The sequence below is a fragment of the Syngnathus floridae genome, chromosome 6, assembly GCF_059516105.1.
Source record: "Syngnathus floridae isolate MCC-2025c chromosome 6, RoL_Sflo_1.0, whole genome shotgun sequence".
Classification (NCBI taxonomy): Eukaryota; Metazoa; Chordata; class Actinopteri; order Syngnathiformes; family Syngnathidae; genus Syngnathus; species Syngnathus floridae.
Genome location: NC_142418.1, coordinates 9,589,256 through 9,605,951, shown reverse-complemented (window position 1 = coordinate 9,605,951; position 16,696 = coordinate 9,589,256). Strand labels below are relative to the sequence as shown.

Below are 16,696 nucleotides of genomic sequence, written 5' to 3'. Positions count from 1 at the left end.
TGATTAGTTGATGATGTAGTAGAATAGTGAGATGTTTATGGTGCAGTAATACAAACTGACGCCGGAGTTGCTGCTGTTGCTGTCCTGCACTGCTCTCTGACTCTCCTCTGCGGGACACTGGCCCATAAAAGCTAATGATGGTCAACCATGAACATGATGAGGTCACTTATCGGCACCACTCTACTCCATCATTTCTTAAAGCTTGTGGTGCCTGAAAAGCCTTTCGTGTCTGATATGACCTTCAGTATGTCAAGTGTGGCATGAGCAGTAATGCTGAGTCGGGCTTGTGACTAGAGTGTAGTTTGACCTGTTTTAGTCTATCATAACTGAGGCCTTACGGAATTAACTTGTGTGTGTAGGTGAAGGGCAGTTGTTAACATAATACTAATAGGTGATTTGGGTGGTGAGCTTACAGTTTTCCAACTGCTTGCAAGATTTGAATGTAGCCTTTCTTGACTCCACCCTCCTAAGTCTTTGACCAAAGCCATACCACATTGTTTACACATCAATGATTAATGAGAATTCCATCTGTATGATCTTTGGATAAAATTTTGTGGATTTTCAACCTAAAGTATCTTGATGAAAAGGGACTCAAATAAATGAACGGATGGACGGAAAGATCACAATCATAACAACATACACATGTAAGCACAACCGAACTATCCAAGACTGAAATGACTTAAGGTCTTTCTAAGATTCTTGACATGTATTTAATGGGAATGTGCCTGTGGGCAATAAAAATGTCTTTCCCTTAAATGACATGTAAAATGCCACACTTGTCTTCCGCAAATAACTTTTATAGCAATGCGGAGAGACATTTTTGTTCACTCACACGCAGAATGCTGCTGTTATTGCTGCCGTTTTTTGATTGGCATTCCATGCAATCATCTGCTTTCTCGACCACAGTGCAGTTGTAGACCACTGCAAATAAACCGATTGCAATAATTATATTGTGTTTGGCCAGGTTATAGAGCATCTTCGCGTGGATTTTTACAGCAGTCAGGTTATTTCTGTTTCTGGGTCATAGCAGCGTTGAGGGATTCATGAGTTAAGAGCAAAGAGCAACCCGTGCCACATGAGATGAGCTATTAGACATGACTCAGAACAGTTAGCACGCCACAAAGTCAGTCAGTCAATTACCCCAGACCATCCAGTAGCTCCACTTGAGTTTTCAAATGCAACCCCGCCCTAAAGATAATAATTCTAAAACACACCTATTGTGTCTGTTCTTCCAGGCAGACCAAGGAGGATCCCTCCCATATGTGAACTGGTGGCCGTGTGACATCACCACACCCCCTCCTCTCCTTGCCTGATGCGTTCTTTGCATGTGACCAATCAGCATATAGTGTTATCCAGTCACATGTTTATCACCCCCCCACACCATTTGGTAACCATGACAACAAGCACTGGTACAGGCAGCATCTTGCGGTAGGGAGAAGAGGAAGGAAGGAGGAAGAGATCTCAAGAGGAGGGTGAAAAGGAGGAAAACAGAAAGAGGATCAAATCCAACTTGGAAATATTTTTAGCGCTACTCCTCAGAACAGTAAGTACTTGGTATTTGTCATTCTCATCTGTCGATATGGATGGATGAAGATGTGTATTTGGTTGTTAAGTGTGTTCGGTAACGTGACCTGACAGATGCCGGTGAAGATTTCCGGAATGACATCACGTTGAGTCCTTTGTTGTGTGTTCAGCCAGCCTCACCTTGCCTAGACAAGCTTTTGTCCGTCCGCATGCCTCATTCACCCTCCCCAGATCATCAGATGACAAACGATGAGAGGCATGTACGGTTGTGTTTAGCAGGTTGTGTTTAAAGCATTTAAGGCTGGTTTTATAACGTGGCTCTTGTTGTGAAGTCCTGTTGTCCTCTAATTTTATGTCTTTCCATTTTTGATGTTTAAGCTATTATCCTTCCTTTGATCAAACAACATGTACCTGTAATGGTTTTTCTACATTGTCTCTGACGTTGTAAAATTTGGCGTAAAGCCCTTTTTAAACTAAGATAAAGTAGTTGTGTTTCTCTCAGTGAGAAACATTTTATGGAAAACTTTATTTTAATTTATTTTGTTTTATGATTTTATGTGGCCAGCAGAACTGGCTCACATTCATGACCTCTGGTATTATATCTCAACTCAAACGTTTCAGTGTTAAGTTTGGATGTTTTATTTACACTACTAGTGTAGCTTTTGTCAGGGTGCTCTACTTTCCTCCCACATTTTAGGTTAAAAAGAGAAACTGAATTGACTGGAAGCATGGTAGGTGTGAAAGTGAGTGTGAATGGTTGGGCCTACTGCCTGAAGTCACCTGGGATAGGCCCCAGCAACCCTCGTGAGGATAAGCAGTTCAGATAATCAATGGATGTTATTATTATTATTATTATTATTATTATTATTATTATTATTATTATTATTATTATTATTATTATTATTATAAAGCACTTTGTTATGGTGAAAGCTGTTGTGAAAATGCTGTATAATTAAAGATGTATTATTATTAATATTATTATTATTACTATTACTCAATCTATTGTCTAAAACACTTTCCTTCCTCTTCAGGGTTGTCAAAAGCTGGTGCCTATCAGCTGACAATGGGCAAAAGGTACATAAAAATAAATCATAACTTACAACTGAAGAGGGATCACCTGGAAAAAACAAAAACAGCACTGACATTCCTTATCGCGGCGTACGGCTCTCTTTTAAGCTCTGCTTTTACACATCCAGGATCCCCCCTGGAATTTGTTTAATCATCCACTAGATTCTAGAACACCTAAGTAGAGCATCAATATGAAAATGTCCTTGAAATAGCTCACTTGGAGTGTGAACATGGTCAAATTAATAGACTGCAATTGTACAATTAAGGAGCATTGGGCAATTTGTGAAAAGAAACGCAAATAAAATACCAATATTAAACTACACAACAATCTAGTTTGAGAGTGGATCTTCCCTGGCAATTATATTACATCATTACTGTAATTGGTGGATTGCCAGTCCACCCCGACTCACATCCTCCATGGTGTGATGCCCCTGAGTGAGGCCACTCCACGTGAACCCAGTATGTGTCATTGACCTTTTCCTCTGAAGCAGTCAGCATGCTTATAAAGATAATCTTTATAGTGTTAATTGTCATCTGAATTTACTGGTTGGATTCTTGCCCCACTGATGTGTGCAGTATTTTCTCAGTGATGCATTTCAGTTTGTGTGAAGCTGACTCAAGTTAGTGTTTTCTATCATCAGATTGCTATTTAAAAGTGATTGTTTGAAACTTGCAATTATTCCTGGTTGTAATCTGCAGTGGTTTTTTTTTTAATCTTGGCAACTGCAGCTCTCAACCACTACTGACTGCATCATTAGAAAATCATCATATAGCCTTTGGACTTTTGTCCAAGAATCCATGAGGGAATATAAACTTAAAGACACAACTAAGAGATAAGAGACATAGACTTGATTTAAAATTCACTGTTTATCTGCACTGCTCCTAGTAGAGTCCCTACCCCAATTATTATTATTATTATTATTATTAGTAGTAGTTGTCGTTGTTGTTATTGTTATTAATGTATTCGTCTATTATTATCATCGTTTATTTGTGTTACACAATTTACAAGTAATCTGCTTCTAGGATCTCTCTATTTTTGGTCGATTTGTGATTACTACATACAATATAATGATTTAACAGATTGGCTGGGAGCACGTTTTCTTTTTTATCATCAGGTTTTCTTTGGGCTGGGCTATTTCTTTAATATGTCAGGCTGTTTTTGAGCAATGTTTGCGTCATGTTGCAATAGACCAATTGGATTAGACGGTGCTGTAAGGCGTTGGTTTGCTCCAGTGAAAGAAAGGGTTTTGGATTCTACCTTCAAAATTACAAGGAAAGAATGTGACATTCCTTTCATTTTGATCACCGTGCAACGTCAAATTTTCATCACAGTGAAGTCGAGTACTACTCAATAGGATGTTGACGTGTTGTTATTTATATCCTTAATCCGTCACCCCTCCTTGCTGTTATGTTGGTTTGTACCGACTCGCCTCTGTCTGTTCCAAGTTGCGCCTGCTCCTCTGCCCCTGTTTGGTTGCGTCTCCTGGCCTACGCCAACCTTATCCATTTACACCGTGGCATTTTGCGAGGAAATCTGGCCTAACAACCAAACATGACTTTTTTGCCACTACGCGTGATTGGATTATAAAAACTGCACACAAGCGTTGCAGGTAAGCGCGTCTGTTCCTTGGCACAGCCTGTCAGCGTGCACGTTCACGATATTCTTCATGGTTCCTTCGGAACAGCAAACTGCACCACTTTACACGATTGCCAACGTCACCCTCTGATTTGTTCATAAACCCTACAAACAACATAAGGACACCGGCCCGAGATAAAGTTGACTGCGGTTCAATGGTAGTCACAGAGGTGCACTAAACGTTGCCGCTCATTCTGTCGTTAGATTCGGTCGTTCTTTGACGGGACAGGCACAGCAGAGGCTGCTTGAGCTCATGTAACACATTGGGTGGCCGATGCGTTGTTATTCACGCTCGAACTGTATAATGACAAATGCTCCATTTGTGAAAGGTTTAATCGCCTCATTATTATTTAGTCAATGACGACTCGTCGCATGAGTCATTGCTGATTGTTGTCTTATTGTAGTTACTAGTGCACCACTTTTGAATTACTTCCACGCGTAGACATGACTGCATTTATATTTCTGCATCAATAAACCTAAACGTGGAAAGGCATTTATTAAATGTTGTTACATCATGAGAATATCTAATCTTGGGGTTGTACATTAATTAACACAATAACAAGCGTCATCATTTTTGCTACTTTATTTGGTTCTAATGTTATGGTATTTGATTCCCAAAACCCAGCCTACTCTCCTTTTATCTTGTGTTAGTAAAAGCGTGTATTTGATTCCATTTGGTAAACATTCCTATTATAGATTGAGATTTAATCGAGAATTCTCTTCAGTCAACTCATTCTCTGATGCACAGCAATATTTGGGCTCCTTTTATAGATGTTTGAACCACATAGTTGTTGTACAACCGGACTTAAAAAGTGGGAGCTTGAGAAAATGTGGAATCCCAGCACTTCCGTGGTTACGGATTTTGGTCACGTCTTTTGTACACTACCATAAAAAACAGGAAAATGAAATGAAATTATATAAGGTACCTCAGAATGATTATGTTTCATGATGACATAAATGTTGAGAAGTTCAAAAACCTGATTAGTCAGCTAAAAATTAGATGATTGATCTTGATTTCCACTCAAATGATCGGATCTGGATAATTGTAGTTATAATGATTTCCTTCAAAGACTTAATGGTCTGAATCAGCAAAAGATGTCTTTTGTGGTACTAATGAGTGCTGGAGAGAACTGAGTCAAGATTCTTTATGCCACAGTTTGACAGTATTTGAACCAATGACGAATAACAAATGAGGCCGTGTACTCTGCATTGTTACATTGTTTCTAGTTTGAATAAGTTTTTAATATCCCCTAAAGGCAGTTTGTGGTTGCTCAGGAATCATAATCCACAGTACTGTAGTTTTAGATATGAAGCGTGTTGTCACAAGGAAGCTTGCCATCGGTTTTCTGAAGATGATCTGTGATTAGTTGTGACCTGAGACCTTGGCAACTGTGATGTGATTGACAGCAAGTGGCAAAATGTCTGCTCCCTTTGGTGGATAATAAAGGATGAATTTAGCTGCTTAGCTCATATTCTACAAACTCGATATTAATCAGAATGCCGTGTTTAGACTCGTGGAGGCACACACAACATATTATTGTAAAGAATATTTGGGGTTGACTTACTCTTGTCATTGTAAGTGACCCTTGCATATGCTGTACAGCTTTATTTGTTTCAGAAAGATAAATCCATCAACTTCAAAAGTGTATAATTGTGGCCAACGGGAATGTGCATGGTGCCTGCAAATGTGACATTGTGGAGCCTCCCAGACTATTGTTTATGACACAAGACGTGCTCTGCCATGGTGCTTCCTCTGAGTTATTGTCATATTTAGACTTACAGAACGCTCCTTGAAAATGCATGGGCGGGAAAAATATTTGCAGTGCTTGTGTTTGGTTCACCTTTTCACAGTGTAATCCAAAACTCAGAAGACCCTGATCACTATTTGTAGGCTTCATGTCACATCACGTCATGTTTCACACCAAAACACAAAACAAAATCTACACAGTGTTCTTTGGAAATGAAAAGACACCTGCCGCTTAATGCTTTTTTACCCTGTCATTATACTCAGCTGAAAAACACATTTTTAATCAGTACATTTATTAAAAAATGCAATAATAATATTAAGAATATAATAATTAATGATAATACCAGCACTGCTAACGGTATTTGTGGTGGTATCAACATTTTTTAATTCATCTGTAGCTCTTGCTCTGGATTTACAGCACAGCCATTTCCCATGCATGCAGGTCAAAGGTAGGACATTAAGTTGAATACAATTCTCAGAGTAGACCAATGAGTGTTTACATTTTACTAGTAAGCTGTAATAGAGCTCTCCAGTTATGCTTTTCCTACTGTGAGTGATGAATGACACTGATTGTCTGGAACTAAGCATGCACTATTCAGAACGTTGCACTGTATGCACCATTTGGATGTTATATTATTCCTTGTATAGCTTTAAGAAGCTCTTCTTACCTCTTGTTGCATTTCCAGATCGTGCTCTCTTATTTACTGCCCAAACTGAGTTTCTCTGAATCTGGGTGTATATATCATCTACGAAGGGATGACATAAACAATCAATGCAAGCATGTGTAGAATGCCCTTGTGGGATAATGATGCTCTTGGTAAGTTTATACCGAAGGGTAAGCAGTACTTTATAAGTGCTAATTGAATGTGGAGGTCTTGGAGCAGCTGGTTACTTTGCACGACAGTCTTGCTGATGAAAACAAATCCTGTCAACAGTATTACTGATATTTATATACCTGCCTGTTGTGGTCTTCAGGTTTCACTGATCGTATTATATATCTGGCCTGGTCCCCTGTTAGCTTAGAATGTAAGATTCTCCAGCCGCCATTTGGCTAAAGAATGTGGCTTGTGACTGAAGGAGCTCGTTCCATTTTTCAGGCCTGCATAGATAATGAAGGTATCTTTAACCTGAGTGGACCACCCTCTTTTTTGTATGTTTGGTGCAGATCCTTGCATAAAATTATGGATGCTGTAGCGTTGTTTTACCAATGTGCATTGTTGAACGTCCCTTTATTAGTTGACAGTTTGCCATATGCCACAGGACTCATAGTACCAATCCGAAAGCCCTGTCAAATTGTATTTTAGTTTTTTTTTTTTTATCTTTAAAGTTGTTATGGCCTTTAACTGAAGGCAATTTACACTCAAAATATACACTTTTTTGTTATCAAGTGTAGCATTTCTCCAGCAGAGATAATAAAAATCATCTTTTGTATCTGACAGTCTACAAACGGATGTTGTCATTTGAGCAGCTTGCTTCGCCCACGCACCAGATTAGGGATAGGAATTGGTGATGTGATGGGATTATGGCATCTACCAAGCCATCATTTTTTTGTCCCCTCAAACCATTTGATTGCATCAGACACATTTTCAGATATGTACAAGGAATATAGTATATTCCCTTCATGTTTTAGAAATGTATCAACTTCATTCATATGTTGATATAAATCTCCTGTATTGATAAAATGGGTTCTCAGATGATCTGTGAAACGATTTGGTCTAAATTGCGTTGGTAATCTCAAGCATGTGGCCATTGCAATACATATCTCAATACTAGTGGTGCGCTGACAGTTCTTCCAATGATTTTTGGGAAACAGTCTGTGATGGGCAAACGTACACAATGGAAAATATTGCACCTTGATGTGACTGGCGTCTTCGCATGCGCTCATCTGTGTTTACGTGATGCACTGACTTGGTCAACCGCTTTTATGTGGGCATGTTCTTTTCAACAAACTGCACTTTTATTTTGTTTTAATCTCAAGATCTTGAACAATTGTAAAGAATGTTCTTGAAATGAAGTCGTCAGTGTGGAAAATTCACTATGTATCTTTGTCCATCTTCAATGAATTTTAAAGGACTAATCTAAACATTGATTCGTTGATTGTAAATGTAAATTCAACTCTAGAATCGACACTGTGTTGCTTGATTGGTAAGCTTTGAATTGTCATTTTATGAATTATATTTAAGTTTTGCTTATTTCATTTGAATCTCTCCATATTCACTCCAACTTTGTAGCCTTTCTCATTTTGCTGCTACTTTTTTTTTTTTTTTCAAACACAGCCTGAACAAGGATTTGTCTTTGTTGCATATAGTCTTACATTTCACATCCTAGTTCAGTGGTAAGATTGGAGTGTGCGGGTAACCGGATCCATGACATTGTGCCATAGCAGTGTTTGCAGTGAGCTAATGCAAATAAGCAACACAGCAATCCGCATGCATGAAAGATAGGGAATAAGCAGTTTGTGCTATTGATAGTAGCAGGCCAGAGCGTCAGTGTTCCAGCATACTTGCTCCATTCCTTTTGTGGTTCAGTCATTTTGGGCTACATAGTTGCCATGCTTGCACTTAAAATTCGAATGAAGACTGAATACAGCAATTTTCTTGATGAGAAAGATGGATGGATGGATGGATGGATGGATGGATGGATGGATGGATGGATGGATGGATGGATGGATGGATGGATGGATACTTTATTGATCCCAGGGACGCAATAGGCTTCTAGAAAAGGCTGCCACTCACAACGGCGCCACAAAGAAAACCAATAAGTGCAAAAGTTAAAAGTCATCAAAGCAAAGCAACAAAGATAATAACAAAGGAAAAAGTAACAGCAGGCCAGCTGGTGAGAGGCCTAAATATTGTAAATGATGTAAATGATCCTGAGGTCCGCCACACAGCCGTCCTCAATACCTAGAAGAACACCCTAAAACACACAAAAGGCCTCCACAGGGTCCTCACAGGGAAGCTGCTGGAAACTGTTGTGACTTGTGATTAGAGACGATGTATTGTATTTCATAATTATCACTTAACTGTATTGTTGTGATATTGCTGTGCATACTCCACTAGCGTGGCAACAAATGCTGTTTTTGATTTAAGAAATAATCTAATGCAATTTAACAATTAAAAGGTGATAGGATCTATTTGGAAAATACAGTATAAATACATTTAATAAACTTGCGTACCGGTGCATCAAACCAAATTTTTTTTGTAAACTGTTTGTTTTCTTGTCCTTAAACTATCTTTATTTTCATTTATTGAAAAAGTAATTCCTGCAAAGTTTTAGCAAAATGTGTTTAGGGCGTTTGAAATTTGTACCTGCACGGATGCTGAATCTGTCAGGTTCAAAAATCCAAAGTTTTGATTGGTTTGTTCATTCCTTTTTGCTGTAACTTTATTAACATATAAATAAATAATGGCAAGATTTGAGAAGATTTGAGATGAATTTGAAACTTTCCACAATTTCCTCAAGCAAATCTTACTATGTAAACATCACAGTAATAGCTCAACTTACAATGACAATACATCCGTGGTATAAGATGTTTCTTTCCATTCCTTGCTGCGTTGGAGTGATGTTCATTCTTGTCGCAGCATAAACTTCTTTTTGTGATTTGAGAACGTTGTGGGGCGCCATGTCTCAGTAGGAGAGTGGTCGTCTTCCAACTAACAGGTTATTTTTAAGAAGGGAAGAAGTGGAAACAATGAAATGTCCTCAGGCCTGTGTGTAAGTCATTCTGAGATTGTGGAAGTGGAAAAGAATTCTGATAATGTCCAAAATGACAAAGCTGATAAATGGCTTGTTTGATTTAGTGGGTAGTGTGCTTGTTTAGTAAAATGATTCAACAAAGTGTCGTTAGCTATAACGTCAGATGTTTATGTGACTAAACCCTTGGCATGGGGCGAAGGTGCTGTCTGTTTCGCTGTACTTTTCTTGCATGTACTGCTCATGCGGCCACACGGCGGAGACATTGTTACCCCAATAACACAAAACAACAAGTATTTTTTCCAGGTTGTATGCGTAGCTTGATGAGTAACTGCATATTGCAATGATAGAAATGGGACATATCAATAAGAAAGTAGCCGTCATGGACTATTGATAGGCTGAAAAAAAAGAGTTTTCTGCTCGAGTTTATTATTATATGACCTCTTGGTCACCATTTGTTCGTCAGACAAGAAAGAAGAAGCCTGTTCTTACCATGGTGCTACGACAAGTGCTGAATAAATAAACCACTCCCAAACTCTACATTAGTATTCAACTATTACTTGAACTAACAACTGGGTGTAGCCTTGCACAAATTTCATTTCCTTAATTGTCTCCAAGGTGCCCTTTTGTTAAAGTACCCAGTGTTTAGAGGGAAAGTATTCTTTTTCCTCTTGCAATTCTACTGTTGGATGACTGGCAAAGGAAAAAAGTCACAATAGAACACTTCATCTCCAGGATGCCTGCGCAGCATAGGCCTGGCAGGACACAATGCCATTTAAGGATATGTGCCAATGCGCACAGTAAGCCCAGTCATCCCAGCTATTTTGAAACTGTGGTAGTGGGTAAACCGTTTAGTTCAGTATTACTTTATTTGTGTTTTTAGAGTGCCATCCCAAACCTTCATTACCTTCAGGTATTCCTCATATTGAGCTCACCTTCATTTGAAATTTTATGCCTTAATGATAATAGGTATTTTGTTAAATACATTTTTTTCTAGCCAGACTAACATATGTAATTGTGCAACATGTGCAAGTGGTTTATTGACATTTTATTTTTAGACTGAAGCACCGTGTAATCAGGAAAACAAGCCACATTTGTGTTTTCTATTATTTATTTTAATCACCATCTTGCAATTAAAAGTTTAGTAGAATTTCAAAACCCTTGTGTGTGGTATGTCCATTCCGAGCCAGAGAAAAACGTTTTTGCAAAGTCACGTCTGTATCAGGAGCTTCTTATGTGGCCCAAAATTAACATTGATTGTTTGTCTTACCAGCTGATTTAGTTGTGAAGGTTCCTTGAGGTTTACACAAAGTAAAGTTCGTCAGTAATGTCTGATCAGAAATAAGTCTTCCCAGGAGATGTTATAATTGCAAGATGGCTTATGTTCTTTAGTTGGTAGATGGAATGACCAGATGTCCTATTAACATTTTCCATACCGGGTTTTTTTCCCACCCAGCTAAATAGAGAGCACAAATTCACCAAATCACTCCCAATGCATCAAGAATACAATGTTTTGTTCCTGTTTGTATTGGATTTACTAATGTTTAATTTATCTGGCTACTGGAAGGTTTACCAAGGCTGTTTCCTTGTTTTTCTTGACTCAAGCATGAGATTTTGGTTCATGCACTCCCACACATTGGAAATTTCATTCAGTTTATTTCTTTTTCTTTTCCAGACAGAATGAGAACGCCTGAGGCTGGGGGTTAGAACCTTCCATTGGAGAGAGAAACTGAAATCATACAGGGCTGAGGTTGGACCCAGAGACCCCTGTTGGGGTGTGAAGGGCCCTATCAGCCTTGTGTGTCTGGACCATGGGGGATGGAGGCATCAATGCAACTGGAAGAGAAGGAGTCAACCAGTCCCATGTCCTGTTTGATAAATTTGTCCAGGCAACCACATGCAAGGGAACACTCAAGGCCTTCCAGGACCTGTGCGATCTCCTGGAAGTCAAGCCCACAGAGTACAGAGTATTTTACCACAGGCTCAAATCCAAGCTCAACTACTGGAAGGCCAAAGCACTTTGGGCCAAGTTAGACAAGCGGGCCGGCCAGAAAGAGTATAAGAAAGGCCGTGCCTGTACCAACTCAAAGGTACCCCTCATATTTTAATCATCACTGACTGACGTACTAATTGTTAACAAACCATTGAATACAGGGCATTCTTTCTCAGCATCAGATTTGTCTAGATTTTTTTTCAATTCATCACCTTTTTTATGACTGAAAAACTGCTAAACAATAATTAAGCAATATCACGCAAGTAGGATTGATGGTCATTGTTTTCCAGAGTAAAAGCAGATGTGTACAAATGTCTTCATTTGCTTAAACACAAAAGATAAATCAGTCTGCTTTCATGAAAGACGAGAGAAATGTGAGTATTACTTTTGAGAGCCTGAAATCAGAAGGTTTAGGCAATCGTTAGTTAAGAGATGACTCTAAAAGATTACTTGATTATCAAAATATGAGGCAATTAATTTTATAATCAATTTGCTGTCGATTAATGTATTAATTTTGATACTTCTATTTGACACTAGTGTCTCATCATTGGTGCCGGACCATGTGGCTTACGAACAGCCATCGAGCTCGCCTTCCTGGGTGCTAAAGTAGTCCTGTTGGAGAAGAGGGATGCCTTCTCCAGGAACAATGTGCTACACCTTTGGCCCTTTACCATTCAGGACCTCAGGGGCCTTGGGGCCAAGAAGTTCTATGGAAAATTCTGCGCCGGTGCAATTGATCATATCAGTAAGTTGCTTAGAGCGCAATGTGACTGTCCACTCAGGTTTTGAAGTATTTGATGAATTTGCCTTTCATTAATAATTTGTTGACACGTGTCTGTAGGAGTGATTATGTCATTGTTTTTGTAGGTATTCGTCAACTTCAGCTCATGCTGCTCAAAGTGGCTCTCCTCCTGGGCATTGAAATTCATGTCAACGCAGAGTTCAAAGGGCTTATTGAACCTCCTGAGGACCAGGAGAGTGAAAGTGGGTCAAACTTCATATAAATGAAAAGTGCTTTGGATGAACAACTTTTCTCTAATCTTGTGTTTCTATGTGATTGCACATTGTGTGTGTTCACAGGGATAGGCTGGCGGGCAGAGGTCCACCCCAGGACACACCCTGTCAACGAGTTGGAATTTGATGTAATCATTGGTGCAGATGGAAGGAGAAACACGCTGCCAGGCAAGTTGTTGTCCTCTTTTTCTTCAGCCTTGAGCACAGGCATCTTAAGTTAGAAAACAAAAATAGCAACATTATTCTCGGTTGTTGCTCATTTTCAAACCTGTTGTGAACACCTCATCTTCATTTCATACATCCCCTCAATTTGTACATTTTGTTGCTGCATACTGTAATTTGCTGACGTCTGGCCATATCCTGCTTTCTTCAAATTTGGTCAGTTTCATATTTTTTCACAAACGTCAAGTCAAGTCAGTCCCCAAAGTTTGTCTGTCTTTTAAAGTTTTGAAAATCGCTTTGCCGTCACGGAATATCAATGACTCAAGAAACATGCCATTTTGTTGGTTTCCAAAATAGTAATGGTTTTGGAGGGACAAGAATTCTGCCACTTTATAGTGCTAATTAAATAATCAAAGTAGTATTTTTTTCTTGTTGTTGTTTGTGATTGATAATAAGTGTCTGATAATATGAAATAAGAAAATTTGTACAAATTATATAATAGAAGGTTATTTCACCTCTAAGATTCTAATCTGCTTTGTCGCCTAGGGTTTCGACGGAAGGAGTTCCGTGGCAAACTTGCAATCGCCATTACGGCAAATTTCATTAATAGGAACACGACAGCGGAGGCTAAGGTTGAAGAAATCAGCGGAGTGGCCTTCATCTTCAATCAGAAGTTTTTTCAAGACCTCAGAGAAGCGACAGGTGTGAACTGCAGAAAATTAGCAATTTTGCAGAGTAGAACACAATAACTTCATATTGATTGTCAGACCTTCAGCTCTCAGTCATCGCCCTCCCTAAGTTGTCAGTCCAATTATAAAGCTTTGATACCAGTTTTGTCTACATTTTTGCTGACATGGCGATGTTCCCGTAGCTCTGTTATGTGTTCTGTGTCGTATAATTGCCTCTATTGTCCTCCGTCGAAGGCATAGTAGTCTGCTGCTGCAATGGGGAAACATTTTGTTTGGTATCTAACACTCCTTTCAATTGGTTATTTTAGGTATTGATCTTGAAAACATTGTCTACTACAAGGATGACACGCACTACTTTGTGATGACTGCCAAAAAACAAAGCCTGCTGGAGAAAGGAGTCATTCTGCATGTGAGTGATCAAAAAGCTGATTGCGTGTGGGTGCCTGTGTTTGTGTGTTTCTGATGGACAATTGCCGAATATCATTAATGGTCTAGTAGACAGTAGCTTCACGCACGTCCAGGCTGACACCGATTTATTGTTTCAGTCCTCTCTGCTTTCCCTAATAGCCTAATGGTCTAAGCAAGCCAACTATGGGCAGGATTCAGACTTAGTCTTTGTTCTCCTTGTGATACAGATGTTTTCTTTCCTCTCCCTGAGTCACTTCCACAGGAAAGCACAAAAAGACTTCATCTGCCTTCCTATACAAACATTACTCTAGGTGTGTCACAGCTATGGTCTGGTGTTTTGGTTATAAACCACCTAAAAGGTGTGTTTGCCATTCTGCTTAAAATGTTTTTGGGAGTAAATACAAGCATGGCAGAGGTAACTGTAAAAATACACAACCACTTAAAAGTAGTGGAAGCATAAGTCATTTTCTACAAAGTTAACTATCCTCTGCTTCACGGAAAGGAAGAAAAGGGAAGAGGGAAAATGTTGGCAGGAGAGAAGCGAGGCCACATAATTCCGTCAGACTATATCAACTGACAACCTCGGCTGCTCCCCCCTTCCACCAGTTCCAGCCTGGCATTCGACACCCTGAGAGCTTGAAGCCCAGAGAATGTACCCCTTACCGCCCGGAATGAGAACAGGTCACTCCCAAAGCATGCAGTGATTTGATGCTACATGTTTGAGAGACTTGTGAAGAGCACTTCATCCAAAACACAAACGCTTAAAATGCTGAGTTGCACAGTGATTTATGACAGCCACTGAATTTGTGTGTGTTTGAGAGGTGAGCTGTGATATTCAGGGGTCATTTCCAAATGTCCCATGGAATTTCTTACTCATTTTCCCTTTTACCATGCAATGCACTTTCCACAATTTCCCCCCCAATATTTTGTATGTCTGAATTCATGAAATTGACACTCCTGGTAATCCTGACATAACTGGAACTGCATTGTTTTTGTACAGTAAAGCATCTCAACATACTGATCATGTTACTACTTGCTGTGGTTTTCATTCCAGGGTTGGCAGTAAAACCTGCAATACCCACAATATTGTGTTGAATCATTGATAGAGACCATTGATACAGTTCAGTAACAACAATTGGTTACATTTTAATCGCTGGCATAGCTAAGTTACATTTGCCAGAACCTCAGCTGAATTCTTGTATAAAGCATTGCATATCAAAGTTTGAAATACATTGGCACAATGGTCACAGCTACAATTGGTTGAGGCGGTAGATACTTTTACCAGTAAATAAAGAGGACACAAACATTCCAATGTAACTCCAAGTGGGTCACACTTGGTGGGTATTACTCTGCAGATGATACAGTTTTATGAAATTGTATGTTAGAGCATGTGGTAGCATGAGGCGGTATCTGCAGGCCATAGAAGGTGTACCACCAGGAAGTCCCATGTTGCTGTTTTTCAGGTTTTTTTTCTTATCACCCAGGAAGAAAATTCAGAGTTTCTGTTATTTTAAGAGTCATAATTGACTACTTCCTTTTTTCGTTACTCTCGTAGGACTATGCGGACACAGAGCTGCTGCTTTCCAGAGCAAATGTGGATCAGGTAGCCCTCTTGTCTTACGCCCGTGAGGCGGCCGATTTCTCAACCAACCACCAGCTTCCCACTCTGGATTTTGCCATCAACCACTACGGCCAACCCGATGTCGCCATGTTTGACTTTACCTGCATGTATGCATCGGAGAGTGCCGCCATGGTGCGCCAGCGCCATGGCCACAAACTACTGGTGGCGTTAGTAGGAGACAGCCTATTGGAGGTGAGTGCTCTTCACAATGTTGTATTTGCTGTTCTGTGGCCATATTTGGTAGCTAAATGCGCTGCTGTCTCCAGCCGTTTTGGCCAATGGGTACCGGCATTGCCCGAGGTTTCCTGGCAGCGATGGACTCTGGCTGGATGGTGAAGAGTTGGGCTCAGGGAAAACAGCCTTTAGAAGTGCTCTCTGAGAGGTGGGCGTGTATATACACTGATGCAGCCACACCAAACTCAACTCACTCATGCTCTCACATTCTCACATTCTTCTTTAAACACACCTCTTTAATCTTGAGTGGTTTAGGCCGACATGCGCCCATATGTGATTTGAACCCTCACTCACACCTTTCTTATTGATATTAGTATAAGTGGGTCTAAATGGAATGTGACTCTTCAGTAGCTGTGTGCTGTGTGTGCGCTTATATATAGGTTTATATGGAGTTGATATGGCCGCTTTTCAAAGTTAGGTCTTACTTGAAATAATCCATGTATTGGATTAGTAATCAAGTTGACCAGTTGTTTTGAAACGTCTACTCTTTACTCAGGGAGAGTATTTATCGTCTACTGCCCCAGACCACGCCAGAAAATGTCAGCAAGAACTTCAGTCAATACAGCGTGGATCCCACTACACGTTACCCCAATATTAGCCTTAACTTCCTCAAACCTAGCCAGGTGAGTCTGTCAACAAACACATATCTTTACTTTATTGTTTACCAAAAAGACACTATCAACTTGCAAAAACACAAGAGTACACAAAATTTTACTTTACCACTTAGTTAAGACTCAAAATAAGATGTTTCCGATCACAATGTACAAGTCAAAATTTGTATTTTGTGCTTCAAACGAATTAAAACTGTGAATACGGCAAAATGCAGAGCTGCCAAATGTTACACAAACCCCTAAACGGTAACTTAGTATGCCCCTAACGCTTCATGATTGTTCTGAATATTAAAAAA

The 16,696-nt window shown here is 39.6% G+C and overlaps 1 protein-coding gene across 3 annotated transcripts in view; it reads left to right on the top strand.

Moving 5' to 3' along the window:
- The first annotated feature begins 3,831 nt into the window (after positions 1 to 3,831).
- Positions 3,832 to 16,696, top strand: part of mical3a (microtubule associated monooxygenase, calponin and LIM domain containing 3a) — a 51,783-nt gene continuing 38,918 nt past the window's right edge. Inside the window, exons 1-10 of one of the 3 annotated variants that reach the window (XM_088378051.1) lie at positions 3,832 to 4,202; positions 11,348 to 11,758; positions 12,199 to 12,406; positions 12,529 to 12,645; positions 12,742 to 12,843; positions 13,384 to 13,539; positions 13,835 to 13,935; positions 15,490 to 15,747; positions 15,822 to 15,937; positions 16,286 to 16,412. In XM_088378051.1, the coding sequence (XP_088234177.1) occupies positions 11,480 to 11,758; positions 12,199 to 12,406; positions 12,529 to 12,645; positions 12,742 to 12,843; positions 13,384 to 13,539; positions 13,835 to 13,935; positions 15,490 to 15,747; positions 15,822 to 15,937; positions 16,286 to 16,412 (1,464 nt within the window). In that variant the 5' untranslated portion in view covers positions 3,832 to 4,202; positions 11,348 to 11,479. The remainder of the gene's footprint in view (positions 4,203 to 11,347; positions 11,759 to 12,198; positions 12,407 to 12,528; positions 12,646 to 12,741; positions 12,844 to 13,383; positions 13,540 to 13,834; positions 13,936 to 15,489; positions 15,748 to 15,821; positions 15,938 to 16,285; positions 16,413 to 16,696) is intronic. The other 2 variants (XM_088378049.1, XM_088378050.1) reach the window with 2 other exon arrangements.